General features: G+C 37.8%; 1 protein-coding gene across 4 annotated transcripts in view; it reads left to right on the top strand.

Moving 5' to 3' along the window:
- Positions 1-3,904: 3,904 nt before the first annotated feature.
- The window catches only part of SETDB1 (SET domain, bifurcated 1), a 33,555-nt gene continuing 20,529 nt past the window's right edge, over positions 3,905-16,930 (top strand). For all 4 annotated transcript variants that reach the window (XM_012658825.1, XM_012658824.1, XM_012658823.1 and 1 more), the window contains exons 1-3: positions 3,905-3,967; positions 4,927-5,197; positions 5,881-6,032. In XM_012658825.1, coding sequence (XP_012514279.1) covers positions 4,938-5,197; positions 5,881-6,032 — 412 coding nt within the window. In that variant the 5' untranslated portion in view covers positions 3,905-3,967; positions 4,927-4,937. The remainder of the gene's footprint in view (positions 3,968-4,926; positions 5,198-5,880; positions 6,033-16,930) is intronic.

Here is a 16,930-nt window from a genome sequence, read left to right as displayed (position 1 = left end):
ACGGGGTCTCGCTCTTGCTCAGGCTGGTTTCGAACTCCTGAGCTCAAACAATCCGCCTGCCTCAGCCTCCCAGAGAGCTAGGATTACAGGCGTGAACCACCGCACCCGGCCTGATTCAGTAGATCTTGAGTGGGACCAGAAATTTAAAATTTCTAACAAGCTCCCCCACTACACACTGAGTAGCAAACCCTTTGATTCTAAGGCTTAGAAGACACCTCCTGATTTCCCTCTGCTGGTTTCTACAGGACTAACCACTTCGGCCTTCTTAGGGCAATGAAGAAATGAGACTAAAAATATGCTCCAAAATAGCATGCTGTTTCTCCTCAGCATTCCTCATTCCCCCATCCCTCATACTGAAAAGCTGAAAGAATATAACTAGTAGAAATATCATTCGATCAGCAGAGCAAAGATTTTCGCTTATTCATCATACATTATGGAGCACCACATGTGTGGGGCAATATATCAGGTGCTAGGGGAAACAAAGCTGACGATAAAGACAGGATCTGAGCCTTGAGCTGTTCACAAACCATTAGAGGAGACAGAGACATACACTGACAACTCACAAGTGGAATGAACTAAGGTAATGGAAGCACAGAAGCAGGAGTTAATTCTGCAGGGGATGAGTGATGGTCTTAGGACACTGATTCTTAAACTCTGGTCCCAGGACCAGTAGCATAGGCATCATCTGGGAAAATTAATGTTAGACATGCAAATTCTCAGACTCAACCCAGACCCACTCCAGCAGCGGTTGGTCATGGAGCAGCAATCCGTGGTTTAACAAGCCCTCCAGGCAATTCTGATACATGCTAAAGGTTGTCAACTGCCAATTTAGGAAAACTTCAGAGAGAAGACATTTGATTTGAACCTTGGAGAACTAATATTTTTCTAGGCAGAGACAGAGAAGGAATATTCTAGGAGATAGAGCCCATGAACAAAGGTGTGGAGATGTAAAAGTCATATATATAAACATGTTGGAGAAACAATACATAATCAGGAGTGTGAAGGGAGGGATGGGGAATATGGCCAAAGAGGTAAATTGGGGCCAAATTATGAAAAGCCTCTAATTTTATACTGTGGAGTTTGAACTGTATTTTGCAGACATATAGAAAAAAAAAATTTTAAAGCAGGGGTATGTGATGGGAGCAGAACTGTATTTTAGAGCTACATGTAGGATTGATCTATAAGGCCTACCAATTAGGAGGCTATTTTGTCCTAGCAAGAAACAAGAGCTAAAGAAAGGTGGTAGAATAGGAAAAGAAAGAAGGGGGAAGATATAATAAACATTTCCTTCCAAACTGGAATAAACAAGCTACATTAAATCATGGTTCAAGAGCACCAAATTGCCTGGCTCTGCGCCTTTTTAGCTGTGTGACTTTGGAAAAATTTATTTAAATTCTATGTCTCAGTTTTCTCATCCATAAAAAAGAGACAATAGTTCTTACCTCGTAGGAATATTGTGAGGATTAAATGAATAACTGGGAAGTGCTTAGAACAGTGCCTGGTTTGTAATAAGTACTCAATAAATATCTTGTGAGTGTGTGGTTTTTTTTGTTTTTTTTTTTGAGACAGAGTCTCACTCTGTTGCCTAGGCTAGAGTGCCGTGGCGTCAGCCTAGCTCACAGCAACCTCAAACTCCTGGGCTCAGGAGCGATTCTACTGCCTCAGCCTCCCGAGTAGCTGGGGCTACAGGCATGTGCCACCATGCCCGGCTAATTTTTATATATATATTTTTAGTTGTCCAAATCATTTCTTTCTATTTTTTAGTAGAGACGGGGTGTCGCTCTTGTTCAGGCTGGTCTCGAACTCCTGACCTTGAGCGATCCACCTGCCTCGGCCTCCCAGAGTGCTAGGATTACAGGCGTGAGCTACCACGCCTGGCCCTTGTGTGTGTTTTATAGCGGGTATTATGTCTAAAATTTCTAGTTCAGATTAGAAGATGACACCATGATGAATGTGGAACATGCTGAATTTCAAATATCTGGAGGAACCCTTCACCTCTCTATACCTCAATTCCTGCTGTCTTAAAAATTGGAAACAGGCACTTAGCGTGGTCCCAGGACACTAGTAAAACGAGCACAAGCAAAAATGTGGTCAGCAGGAGAGAATTTCAAGGACTTGACAATCCTGGCTGCTTGGGCACTATTTCCAGTCTTACATACAAGATTTTAGTCTTTGCTTTTTTAAATGAAATTAGGTGCTTAGATTCAATAGCTAGTACAATTAATGTAAAGACAGCCGAACAAACTAAAGCAATAATGAGATACTGTGGTAGCCGACAATAGCGCTGGTTCATCAAGTATATACCCAGTTCTTCCTCCTCCCAGAGACGACATGACTGCTCTTCCTGGCCCCCTTGTGGTTGGTTAGGGCCTTGTGATTCATTCAGGCCAATGAGTTGTAAATGAAAGTGTCCTGAGTCACTTTAATTGTCAATGTGAGCCCCTCTAGCATTTTCTCCCTGGGGCATGACTACTCATCAGTCTGGGTTCCTGAGTAGTTCTCATAAGTAGAGCCCCATCATCAACCTTCTAGACATGATTATGCAGTGTGAGCAAGAAAAAGCTACTCAGATTTTGGAGTTGTTTCCACAACAGAACCTAGTCTATTCTGATAGATACTATTTTAACACATATCAAGTTTGTAAAACTTACAAAGTTAACATCCAGTCCTAATGAGGGTGTGTGCAAACATACTTTCAGAGATTTGCTAGTGAGAGTAATTGTTACAATCTTTTGGAGAATTTGATAGCAGATTCTATTAAAATGAAAAAAGTGTATATTATTGTAACCCAAATTCCATTTTGGGGAATCTGTTCTACAGAAATAAAGACTACTTAAAAAGTATGTTTATTTTTATTGTTGCATTATTTGTAGGGGCTGAAAACTGAAGGTAATCTAAATTTCTAAATATGGTTTAACCATACTGCCAAGTATTATTTAGCTGTCAAAAGACAAATTTTATCTTTATTGGCTTCAGGAAATGTCCACATGTTAGACGAAAACAAAAAGTCTACAGACATGAACTTGTACACATAACACTATACATACCAGTCTATCCATGTAAGACTAGAAAACTAAGCTGTTTTACCTCAAAGGAACGGAGTGGTAAGTGATGGGGAAGGAGAGGATATTATCACGTTTTTCTTATTACATCTTGATATCCTTTACAATTTGCAAGACTTACGTAACAAATAATAAACCCAAGGCCGGGCCCAGTGGCTCATGCCTATGCACCTAGGCTCATCCTGGCACTCTGGGAGGCCGAGGCAGAAGGACTGTTTGAGTTCAGGAGTTGGAGACCAGCCTGAGCAAGAGCCGGAACCAACTCTACCGAAAATAGAAAAAATTAGCCAGGCGTAGTGGCGCATGCCTATAGTCCCAGTTACTCAGGAGGCTGAGGCAGGAGGATCACTTGAGCCCAGGAGTTTGAGGTTGCTGTGAGCTACACTTTACCCGGGGCAACAGAGCGACATTATCTAAAACACACACACACACACACACACACACACACACACACACACACAAAGCCAAAACTCAAGTAAAACTGAGAGAAAAAAATCTAAACCTAAGAGTCTTTGCCAACTAAGTCTTTACTCAATAAACGTAGAATTACGGCTACTAGTCGCCGGATGGGGGGGGCGAGGGGGATGGTGGGAGAGGTGGAGCCTCCTGGCCACGCCTACCTTGACCTGCCAGTCGCTTCTCACGTGTGTCCTGGAAGGCTCTGTCTTAACGCATGCGTAGTCATCTTAGTTTTCGTAGCCTCTGAGGGGCGCCCCGCGGCTTTGGATTTGACCCCGTCAGGCTACCGTCGCGGTGACCGGAACGGCGCTAAAGGTTTGCTTCCGGGCTTCTCTTTTGCTTCCCCTTCCCTCCCTCACGCTTCTTCCCCTCCCCCTGCTCCCTTTTCCCTTCGGTTTCGCTCTTTTCCGTCGAGGCCGACCCCTGGGTCGTGAGTCTGGAGTCTGGTTGGTAAAAAAGAGCCCTTGTAACTAGAAGCAGGGAGGTTTGGGAAATACTGTTAATTGAGTTATTTGAAGACCAAAGGCTTATCTGGGATGTTTTGTTTTGGGGAGGAGGTCGGGCGAGTGTGTGAAGGAAGTACCCGAGAGGCGAGCGGGGGCGGGGCTGAGCTGGGTTTGCGGATGGGTGGGACGCACCCCTAAAATAGGTACCATGGGGGTGGGCCGGTATGTGGGCAAAGGAAAAATGGAGTCTCTGAGAACTGGCATTGGCATCGTAGGGCATTCTGGCGTTAGTTTTGGTTTATTGTTTGATTTAAAAAAAGCAGTTAACGTGAATGTGTGGGTTATTTGGATTGTGGGTATTAGGTAGCCACATTTTATTCCCAGATTGCTTTACTTCTCTTTCCTTTGGGGAAACCTTTTTGTGGCAAACTTTTGTGTGCTTAAATAGTATAGGCTTTTTTAAAAATAAATTTCCACGTGGAAGCAAAGTAATGTAAGGGGAACAAGTAATGAAAGAGAAAACAGCAACACCAAGTTAGTGAGTTATATAGATCATCGCCTTTACGAAGTAGGGGTTTTATTCAAATTAGGCATAACATATAGACAAAGATTTATAAAGTTAGTCAAGTAAGTAAGGAACAGATTAGATCACAAAAATATCTTCCTCTCTAGATCGGTTTTCTTGGTTTCCTAAAACATTATTTTCTGTACTTCCCTATTGCATGATGAATGTTTTCCATGCCATCTCAAACTTAAATCTTATTCAGGCCTGTTAGTCTATAGCAGGTGATGAGAGTGCTACTAAACCTCAGCATCAGATTCTGGAGAATGAGGAGAGAAAATAGATTATTTGAATAACAGGTAGCAGAGTTGGAATGAGTTTTATTAGAGAACTGAAATTCTGTATTAATTGTGGTTATAATGACTCCGAAGTAATTTTAGTTTTCTGTTCCATGCAGAGGACAAAAGTATGTCCTCCCTTCCTGGGTGTATTGGTTTGGATGCAGCAACAGCTGCAGTGGAATCTGAAGAGATTGCAGAGCTACAACAGGCAGTGGTTGAAGAACTGGGTATCTCTATGGAGGAACTGCGGCAGTTCATCGATGAAGAACTGGAGAAGATGGACTGTGTACAGCAGCGTAAGAAGCAGCTAGCAGAGTTGGAGACATGGGTAATTCAGAAAGAATCTGAGGTGGCTCATGTTGACCAACTCTTTGATGATGCATCCAGGTGAGGACTACTTGGGAAATAGAAGGAAATCTCTCCATTCACAGACATCTTTAGAGTATAATTGTTCATGACATTGTATACAAGCACTTTATACTTTACAAAGTACAGATATGTAGAACCTTACTCCTCCTCAAAGTTTATGGTCTAAAATCTAACCTCACAATCACCCATAAGTACAATTTTCATCTTTCAGAGGCTGATATAGGATCAGCAGTAGGGAAGTCCAAGTCTTGAGTCCCTTCCCCTTCCTCATGTATTCTGGAGCAATTGCTTTGTTTCCGTAGTAAGATCATTCAGGGAGCGAGGATTATAAAGAGCTGCTGTCTTTTGTAACTATGGAGCATTAATAAGTTCCTAAACACCCAAAAGATTTGTTTCTGTTGCCCTAATTGTCACGTAGAATATATTTTCAAATAACAACGAGATAAATAATTAGGTAAGATTGAAAGTACTGTAACTTGCTCTTATTTTGGATTTTTGAGGAATTGGTCTAGAAACCAAATCACTATTTAAAGCATGTTTGTATGGGAAAAGCATTCTAAATTCTAAACATAGACACTTTGGAATGTGGCCTATTTAAGTTAAGAATAGTCTATATTTAAAATATATATAAATTCTAATTGCTCCTATACCTCTACTTCCTCTACTGGCTTTGATCTTTTCTACATGTGTTCCAATACTAGGGCAGTGACTAACTGTGAGTCTTTGGTGAAGGACTTCTACTCCAAGCTGGGCCTACAGTACCGGGATAGTAGCTCTGAGGACGAAGCTTCCAGGCCTACAGAAATAATTGAGATTCCTGATGAAGATGATGATGTCCTCAGTATTGATTCAGGTAAGGGATGAGGCTTTGGATAGGAAAGTCTCATAATTGAGGTGTTTCAACACTGGAAGATGAGCAAATAGAAGATAATAGAAGAGAGGAGAAACCATTATCACTAACTCTATAATCCAAAATGCCTGACTTGACTTACAGAGAAAAATGCAACATTGTTAGTATCTTAGATCTTCCCTATGTGCTACACCATGATTGCATTACTCTCCTTTCCCCATTCTTTGTAAGCTCCATTCTGAATTCTGTTGCTCTTTCCAGGATCAATGGGACATGGTGAAGTCTATTGCTTTTCTTTATAGGTAGCATTAGCACCTATGTATGGATGCCAAAACAATAGATTGTTTTTTTTTTTCTTTTTTAACAGTTTTATTAAGATATTACTGATACTATAAAATTCATCCATTTTAAGTGTACAATTTGAGTTTTAGTAAATTTTTACACAATTTTAGAACAACTTGCATCACCCCAAAAAGTTCCCTTGTGCCTGTTTGTCATCAGTCCCCAGTCACCTCCAGCAAACACTGATCTGCTTTCTTTTTCTATAGCTTTGTCTTTTCTAGAAATTTTATATAAATAGAATCATATAATAAGTAGTCTTTTGTATCTGGCTTCTGTCACTTAATGTTTGGGGTTTTTTTTTTAATGTTATTATTTTTTCTTTTTTCCAAAGACTTTTTTCATCTCGTGTCACTTAATGTTTTTGAAATTCATTCACGTTGCATGTATCAGTAGTTTGGTACTTTTCTGGTGAATGATATTCCATTATGTGGATGTACCATGTGTTTTTATCCGTTCTTCAGTTGATACACGTTTTATTTCCAGTTTTGGCTATTATGAATAATGCTATGATCATTTATGTGTAAGTCTTTGGGTGGATGTTAATGATTCTTTTTGGGCACAGGTATTCCACTAAGGAGTGGAATTGCTAGGTCTTATGTTAAGTGTATATTTGACTTTTTCAGAAACTGCCAGACTGTTTTCCAAAATGGTTATACCATTTTACATTCTTGCTAGCGAACTAGGGTTCCAGTTTCTCTTCCTCCTTGCCAATACTTTTTATTGTCAGTTTTTTATTTTAGCCATTCTGGTTGGTGTGTGGTGGTATCATATTGTCATTGTAGTTTGCATTTCCCTAATGACTAATGATGTTGAACATCTTTTCACTTATTTGCCATTTATACATGTTCTTTGGGGAAATACCTATTCAAGTCTTTTGCCTTTTAAAAAAATTGAATTGTCTTATTATTGACTTACAAAACTTATTTATATACTCTAGGTATAATTCATTTATCAGATTTTATAAGTTTTGTAAATATTTTCTCCCAGATGTGTAGGCTGGTCTTTTCATTTTTTTTTTTTTTTTGGTAATTTTGTGCTTCTTTTATTTATTTATTTATTTTTTATTATTTCAGCATATTATGGGGGTACAGATGTTTAGGTTATGTATGTTGCCCTTGTCTCCCCCTCCCCCCCGAGTCAAGAGCTTCAAGCGTGTCCGTCCCCCAGATAGTGTGCATCACACTCATTATGTATGTATATATCCATCCCCTCCTCCCCCCTCCCACCTGCCTGACGCCCAGTAAATTTTATTGTTATATGTGCACTTAGGTGCTGATCAGTTAAAACCAATTTGCTTTCATTTCCTTTTTATTTTTTTATTTTTTTTTTTTTGAGAGAGAGTCTCACTGTGTTGCCCAGGCTAGAGTGCCGTGGCGTCATCCTCGCTCACAGCAACCTCAAACTCCTGGGCTCAAGCGATCCTCCTGCCTCAGCCTCCCGAGTGGCTGGGACTACAGGCATGCGCCACCATGCCTGGCTAATTTTTTCTATGTATTTTTAGTTGTCCAATTGATTTCTTTCTATTTTTAGTAGAGACGGGGTCTCACTCTTGCTCAGGCTGGTCTGGAACTCCTGATCTTGAGGGATCCTCCTGCCTGGGCCTCCCAGAGTGCTAGGATTACAGACGTGAGCCACCACACCCAGCGTGCTTTCATTTTCTTGATAGTGTCTTTTGAAGAGTTAAAAGTTCTTAAGGATTGAGGGTTTGTTTTGCTTATGGCTATCCAGTTATTCACCACCATTTCTTGAAAAGACTATCTTTTTGATACCTTTGTCAAAATCAACTATCCAATCAATATGAGGGTCTATTTCTGCCTTCTGTTTTGTCACATTGATCTAAATGTCTATCTTTACACTAGCACCACACTCTTAATTACTATAGCTTTATGGTAAGTGTTGAAATCAGTTATCGTAAGTCCAAATTTGTATTTTATATATATTTTTATTTTTATTTATATAATTTTAGGATTAGCTTGTCAGTTTTTACCAAAGGAAAAAAACCTGCTAGGATTTTTAATAGGGACTGTATTGAATCTAGAGATCAATTTGGAGAGTGTTGCCTTTTTAACATGAACATGGTGTATCTCTCCATTTATTTAGATCTTTAATTTCTCTCAGCAATGTTTCATAGTCTTGCATTTTTTTGTTAAATTTATTCCTAAGTATATTTGATGCTAATGTGAATGGGATTATTTTCTTAATTTCATTTTAGGATTATTTGTTGCTAGGATATAAAAACAGTTGATTTTTGTGTACAGATCTGATAGCATACAACCTCACATATTAGTTCTAGAAGCTTTTTGTTGATTCCTTAGGATTTTCTAAAACCAAATCATGCAAATAAAGTCAATTTTACTTCTTCCTTTCTACTCTGGATGTGTTTTATTTCTTTTTCTTTCCATGTTATACTCACTAGAACCTCCAGTACAATGTTCAGTCAGTGAAAGTTTTGTTTTTTTTTTTCTTTTGAGACAGAGTCTCACTGTGTTGCCCAGGCTAGAGTGCCGTGGCGTCATCCTCGCTCACAGCAACCTCAAACTCCTGGGCTCAAGAGTAGCTGGGACTACAGGCATGCGCCACCATGCCCGGCTAATTTTTTCTATGTATTTTTAGTTGTCCAATTGATTTCTTTCTATTTTTAGTAGAGACTGGGTCTCGCTCTTGCTCAGGCTGGTTACGAACTCCTGAGCTCAAACAATCCGCCCGCCTCGGCCTCCCAGAGAGCTAGGATTACAGGCGTGAGCTACAGCGCCCGGCCTCAGTCAGTGAAAGTTTTGAGAGCAGACATTCTTTCCTTCTTCCTGATCTTAAGGTGAAAACATTTGGTCTATAACCATTAATTATGATGTTAGCTGTAGGCTTTTTGTAGATGTCCCTTATCAGGGTTAAGGAAGTGCCTTCTAATCCTAGTCTGCTGAGAGTTTTTATCGTAGCTGAATTGGATTTTGGATTTTGTCACCTGCTTTTTATGTATCATCATCATATGATCATATGGCTTTTATCCTTCATCCTATTAATAGGGTATATTACAGTAATTATTTTTTGGGTGTTAAACCTGCCTCACATTCCGGAATAAACCACCCTTGATCTTAGTGTATAATTCTTTTTATATGTTGCCGGATTGGATTTGCTAATTTTTTGAAAGAATTTTTACATCTGTGTTCATGAGGGCTATTGGTTTGTAGTTCTGTTGTGATGTCTTTGTTTCCTTTAGTATCAAGGTAATATGGGTCTTATAAAATGAGTTGGGAAGTGTTCCCTCCTCTGAGTTTGTATGGAATGGTTATATTTCTTCTTTAAATGTTTGATAAATTCAGCCATGAGGCCATTTTGGTCTAGACTTTATCTGTGGAAAGATTTTTTAAGTAAACTTTTTATTTTGGAATAATTTTAGATTTACAGAAAAATTGAAAAGATAATACAGAGTTCCTACATCCCTTTTATCCAGTTTCTTTTTTTTTCTATTTTTAAGGCTGGTCAAGTGAACCAGTGGGAGTGGAGAAGGAACAAAGGTTTTACACGGTTTCTTAAGAGAAACTGTTAATATGTTACCGTGATACCTTTGTCAAAATTAAGAAGCAAACATTGATACGTTACTTTTATCTAAACTCCAGGCTTTATTCAGTTTCTGGACTTTTTCTGTTCTATGATCTAATGCAGGATACCGTATTGAATTTATTGTGGGAAGGTTTTTAATTACTGATTCATTTTATTTACCTGATATATGTCCGATTTTTCTGTTCCTTCTCAGGTTGGTTTTGATAATTTGTGTCTAGGAATTTGTTCATTTCATCTAAGTTGTCTAATTTATTGGCATAAAGTTGTTCGTAGTATTCCTTGTGATTCCTTTTAATTTCTGTACATTCTATAGTGGTGTCTCTTCTTTCATTGACATTATTGGTTATTTGGATCTTTATTTTCACCCCTTGATTGATATAGCTAAGGTTTATTCGTGTTTTGCTTTTTGTCAAATAACCAGCTTTTGGATTCATCGATTTATTTTCTCTACTGTTTTCTATTTCATTGATTTCCAATCTGATCTTCATTATTTTCTTTCTTCTGCTTACTTTAGATTGGATTTGCCCTTTTCTTTGTAGCTTCTTAAAGTGGAAGCTTACATTATTAATTTTAGACCTTTCTTGCTTTCTAATAGAAGCATTTAAAGCTTTAAATTTCATGTTAAACATTGCTTTACTGCATCTCATAAATTTTTATGTGTTTAATTTTCATTCAACTTGGGATCGTTTTTAATTTCCCTTGTGGTTTTTCTTTAACCAGTGGACTATTTAGAAATATGTTGTTTGATTTCCAGATATTTGGGGATTTTCCAGAATGCTTTCTGGAAAAAAAATTAATTTTTTAATTTGTGATCACAGAACATAGTTTATATGATTTCAGTCTTTTTGAATTCATTGATGCTTTCATTATGTATGGCCTAGCATATTATGTTTTTTTTTCTTTTTTTTTTTTTTTGAGACAGAGTCTCACTCTGTTGCCCTGGCTAGAGTGCCATGGCGTCAGCCTAGCTCATAGCAACCTCAAACTCCTGGGCTCAAGCAATCCTGCTGCTTCAGCCTCCTGAGTAGCTGGGACTACAGGCATGCGCCACCATGGCCGGCTAATTTTTTATATATATATTTTCAATTGTCCAGCTAATTTCTTTCTATGTTTTTAGTGGAGACAGTATCTCACTCTTGCTCAGGCTGGTCTCGAACTCCTAACCTCAAACGATACACCTGCCTCAGCCTCCCCGAGTGCTAGGATTACAGGCGTGAGCCACCACGCCTGGCCCTTTTTTTTTTTTTTTAAGATACAGGGTCTAGTCTGTTGCCCAGGTTGTGCAGTGGCACAATCATAGCTCACTGGAGCAGCCTCGAACTCCTGGGCTCAAGCGATGCCCCTGCCTCAGCCTCCCGTGTCTCTGGGATTACAGATGTGGGCTGCAGCTCTCCGTTGTCTGTCCTTGCAAATGTTCCATTGAATGCTTGAGAAGAATTTGTATTCTGTTGCTGTTGAATGGAGTGTAAATGTTGATTAGGTTAAGTTGGCTGATAGTGTTGTTCAGTCCTTCTGTGTCCTTATTAATTTTCTGTCTACTTGTTCTAACAACTGGGAAGGATTTTTGAAATCTTCAACTTGTTGAATTGTCTGTTTTTTTCTTCTTCTCTCTCTCTTTTTTTTTTCGAGACAGGGTCTTGCTATGTTGTCCCGGCTGGCCTTGAACTCCTGGGCTCAAGCAGTCCTTCCTCAGATTCCCAAGTAGCTCAGACAGGCAACAGACCACCATGCCCATCTGTTTCTTTTAATTCTGTGTCAGTTTTTGCTTCCTGTGTTTAGGGGCTTTGTTGTTTGTCATATATACGTTTATAATTGTTTTATCTTCGTCACGTATTGACCATTTATCATAAAATGTCCTTTTTTGTCCCCGATAATATTTCTGTTTTGAAGTCGGCTTTATCTGATATTAATGTAAGTCTTTCTATTTCTATTATAGTTACTGTTTGCATGGTGTATCTCTTTCTGTCCTTTTACTTTCAATCTGTTTTTGTGTTTGGATTTGATTTATCTCTTATAGACAATATATGGTTACATCTTGTCTTTTTTTAATCCATTCTCACAGTCTCAGCCTTTTTAGTGTTGAGCCCATACAAGGTTAAGGTGAATCCATATAGGTGGATTTACATATGCCATCTTACTGTTTTTTATCTGTCTTTTATGATCATTTATTTCTTCTTTTTTGCCTTCTTTGGGTCAAACAAATATTTCAGTAAACCTTTTAAAATTCCTCTGATTTTTTTTTTTTAACTTTTTTTAGTGGTTGCATCTTTACCTAATCATAATCTATTACAATTAATACTAACTTAATTCTGGGTAAAATATAGCAGCTCTCCACCAGTATAGCTCCACTTTCACTCTCTTCCTATGTGATACTATTGTTTTTATTTGTATTTTTTAGAGACAGATCTTGCTCCGTCACCCAGGCTGGAGTACATCAGTGATATGATCATAGCTCACTATAACCTTGAACTCCAGTGCTTACGTGATCCTCCACCTCACCCTCCTGAGTAGCTAGGACTACAGATGCACGCCCCCATGCCTGGCTAATTTTTTTTTTTTAAAGAGACAGGGTCTTCTATGTTGCCTAGGATGGTCTCCTACTCCTTGCCTCAAGATATCCTCCCGCCTCAGCCTCCCAAAGTGCTGGGATTATAGGCGTGAGCCACCGTGCCTGGCCTCACATCCACATACATTTAAAGCAAATAATTTCACATTATAATTACTGCCTAAAGCAACCTTATGTTTGAAGAAGGTAAGGGAAAAAAAGAGAAAATATATATATTTACCCAGATGTTTACCATTTCTGTTGCTTTTCATTCCTTCCTAGGGATCCAATTTACCATCCAGTGTCATCTTTTTCCAGCCAGAAGGCTTTCCTTTAATATTTCTTATAGTGCAGTTTTGCTCAAAGTGGATTTTCTCAGTCTCTGTTTATCTGGAATATAGAATTCTTGATAGACAGTTTTCTTTCAGCACTTCACATGTGCTATTCCAGTATCTTCTGACCTCCATTAATTTTGATGGAAAGTCAGATGAAATTACATTTTTGTACCATGTATGTCATTTTTGTCTTGCTGCTTTTAAAATTTTCTTTTTGTCTTTCAATTTTAGTTTGACTAGAATATATCTAGGTGTAGTTCTTTCTATATTAACCCTACTTGAGGTTCATTGAACTTCTTGGATTGTAGATTCAAGTTTTTCATCAAATTTGAAAGTGCTTCATCCATTCTATCTTCTTATATTTTTTTCTAGCCCTTTCTCCCTCCTTTCTGGGATTCCCATTGTATACATGGTGGAATGCTCGACATTGTCCCACAAGTCTCTGAAGTTTTATTAATTTTTCTTCAGTTTTCTCTCTGTGCTTTGGATTGGATAATTTCTGTCTGTATATTGGTATCTATATTCTAGTTCACTGATTCTTTTTTCTGCTGTTCTAAATCTGCCACTTAGCCCCTTTAAGTCTTTGAACTTAATTTCCTGTAGTTCTTTGAGCATATTTGTAAATGCAGTATTTGGGCCCACTCAGAGTCAGTTTCTATCGATAGGATTTTTTGTCCTGAGTATAGGTCACACTTCTTGTTTCTCTGCATGTCTTATCACTTTTTGTTGAAAATCGGATATTTTAGATAATCTAGCAACTCCAAATTTTAATTATTTTCCTGAGAGTTTCTACTTTTTTCTTTTCTTTTTTTTCCTAAAGTAATTTTGCTGGACTTAAACTGCCAAGTCTATCTTCCTTGCAGTACTGATGTCTCTATGTACTTTTTTTAACTTTTTATTTTTTAGCTTGGCTTCCAAGTATTGACTTTTTGCATAGTTTAGCCAGTGAGTTTTATAGAGGTCTGGGGAATGCATTCAGAGTTGCATTTAGTTCTCATATCTCCTTTGGCTTTGGCTTTTTTATAAGACTCTCTTGGGTCTTTTCTGTATACACATCGTTCAGCACTGTCAGCCAAGAATATATGAAGAACTTATTTCAGCTCTTCTATGGCTCATTTTCAAGATTTCCTTGTTAAATTCTGACTGGTTTGCAGCTCAGCTAGAGCTGCAGCCTCGGATTAGCACAACTCTTCATTGTCATGTTTAGTCCTTTGTTGATAAAGCTACAGTTTTGGTCTACCTTGCTAGGGGTTGAGGTTGAGATGGGAGTTGCACCAGGCAAGAGGTCTACAAACTCCTACTTTTCTTTCCAGAAGCTTTAGTAGTTTTTCAGAAATAAATACTTCTCAATTTATTATTTGCCTTTAGTTAATTTCCAGTGCCCTAAAATAATTGTTTTTGATAATTATATCTAGTTTCATACTTGTTTTCTCTGCATAGGGGACTTGTCTGACATTTTCACATCACCATTACCAGAAGTGCCTTTGCCTTGCTTATTTTGAACTGTATAAATGGAATCATATATACTGGAATCATACATACTGTATGCATTCTTCAGCTTCATTTTGATGTGTGATGCCTAGTCCAGTTGCTTATTGTATGGTATTCCATTGTATAAATACGCCACAATTTATTTCCTGACTGTAGACAACTGATTTAAGTTTTTTGAGAGTATGAATAATGCCTTTCTAAATCTTCTTGTACATGTCTTCTAATGCGTATGTGCAAGAGTCTTTTTAGTATTCATACTGTTTAAGAGTACAGTCACTAATTCTTAGACTATGGAAATCTTCACCTTACTAGATAACTAATAGGCAAACACAGCTTTCCAAAGTGGTTATACCCAATTTCTTTCTTTCTTTTCTCTTCTTTTTTTTTTTTTTTGAGACAGAGTCTCACTCTGTCACCCAGGCTAGAGTACATGGCGTGATCATAGCTCACTGCTGCCTCGAACTTCTGCGCTCAAGTGATCCTCTTATCTCAGCCTCCCGAGTAGCTGGCACTTTAGGCACATGTCACTAGACGTCTAATTTTTTCTTTTTTAATTGTTTTTTGAGACAGAATCTCGCCATGTTACCCAGGCTCCAATTTCTATTTTTACCACCAATGGATGAGAGTGGCCATTGTGTACATCCTCGACAACACTTGGTAGTATGATTTTTTTTTTTTTATTTCTGCATATTATGGGGATACAAATGTTTAGGTTACATATGTTGCCCTTGCCCCCCTCCTATAATTTTTTTTTTTTTTTGAGATGGGGTCTCACTATTGCACAGGCTGGTCTCGGGTATTGTAATTTTAAATTTGATTTCCTTGACTACTAATGAACTTAAGTATTTTTTCAAGTGTTTGTGGGTCATCTGTAGTTTTTCTTTGAAATGCCTATTCATGTCTTTTGCTCACATTCTTAAGGGAATAGGAAATGTTTATATGTTCTAATTACTAATCCTTTGCAGTTGTGAATTACAACTATCATTCTCAGTTTATAGTTTATCTTATTATGTTAATTTTTGATAAACAGAAATTCTAATTTTTAGCAATTTCCTTTATGGTCAATGCTTTTTATATCCTTTGCTGCCCTGGGGTTATGAAGCTTTTCTTTTATATTTCCTTTTGAAATTTCATAGTTTTGCCTTTCGCATTTAAATCTTTAATCCAACTGGGATTTATTTTTGTGTACTATTTGAGGTAAGGATCTAACTTCTTTTTTTCCATATGGTTTTTAACCAATTTTCCAGCACCGTTTATCAAAGCGTCCCTTCTCACTGATCTGTATTGCCTGCTCTGTCATAAATTATTTCCATATGTATGTGTAGGTTTGTTTCTGAAATTTCTATTGTGTTTCATTGGTCTAGCATTTCTTTCTATGTCAATTCTATAACTATCTTTATCACTCTGGCTTCATAAATTTTTATATCTCTTAGCTCTAGTAACCTTACTTTGTTTATAAATGTCTTGGTTCTTTTTTTACCTGTTGTGCTTATGTATATGTTTGAGAGTTAGCCTGTGATGTTTCTCATTTTTTCCCTTCCTTTCCCCAGAAAACCAAAAATGTTGACATCATTATTGATCAATTTAGGGATAGTTCACAATATTTAATTCTTCTGCACAAAAAGATTGTTTATTTAGATCCTTAACATTTTTTCAATAAAGTTGATTAATTTTCTCCACAGAAAGCTTGCACATCCTTTATCAGATTTATTCCTGCCATTTTCAGTAGCCACAAAAAAAAATTTTTTTTTTAAATTACATTTCTACCTGGTTGTTGGTCGTAAAATGACATGCAGTTGAGTATCTGGCAACCTTACTAAATTCTTGTGTCTATGGATTTAAGTTTTCTGTGTAGATAGTCTTCTCCAAATAATGGCAGTTTTTTTTTTAACTTATAAAAGATAAGTCTTTTGTTTTTCTTGTCATATTACACTAACTAGGACCTTTAGTATAGTGTTAAATGGGAGTAATGATGGTGAGCTTCCTTGCCTTGCGGCTTATTTTAAAGAGAATATTTTCAACTTTACACCATTAAGTCTGATTCCTGTTAAAAGTTTTTGTAGGCCGGGCGCGGTAGCTCACGCCTGTAATCCTAGCTCTCTGGGAGGCCGAGACGGGCGGATTGTTTGAGCTCAGGAGTTTGAGACCAGCCTGAGCAAGAGCGAGACCCCGTCTCTACCAAAATTAGAAAGAAATTAATTGGACAACTAAAAATATATAGAAAAAATTAGCCGGGCATGGTGGCACATGCCTGTAGTCCCTGCTATTCGGGAGGCTGAGGCAGGAGGATCGCTTGAGCCCAGGAGTTTGAGGTTGCTGTGAGCTAGGCTGACGCCACGGCACTCATTCTAGCCCAGGCAAAAAAGCGAGACTCTGTCTCAAAAAAAAAAAAAAAAGTTTTTGTAGATGTTATTTGTCAGGAAATAGAACTTCTATTCTTAGTTTGCTGAGGGTTTTTATTGTGAGTAGATGTCAATTTTATTGAACATACTTTTTATACCTGGTAAGATAATGTGAATATTTTCCTTTAAATCTCATAATGCAGTAAATTACATTAATCAGTTTTCAAATATTACACCAACTTTAAAGTCCTTGGATGAATCTAACTTGAGTATGATATTCTTTTTTAA

The sequence above is a fragment of the Propithecus coquereli genome, unplaced genomic scaffold, assembly GCF_000956105.1.
Source record: "Propithecus coquereli isolate 6110/MARCELLA unplaced genomic scaffold, Pcoq_1.0 Scaffold59, whole genome shotgun sequence".
Taxonomy (NCBI): Eukaryota; Metazoa; Chordata; class Mammalia; order Primates; family Indriidae; genus Propithecus; species Propithecus coquereli.
This window is presented reverse-complemented; position numbering and strand designations above follow the sequence as displayed.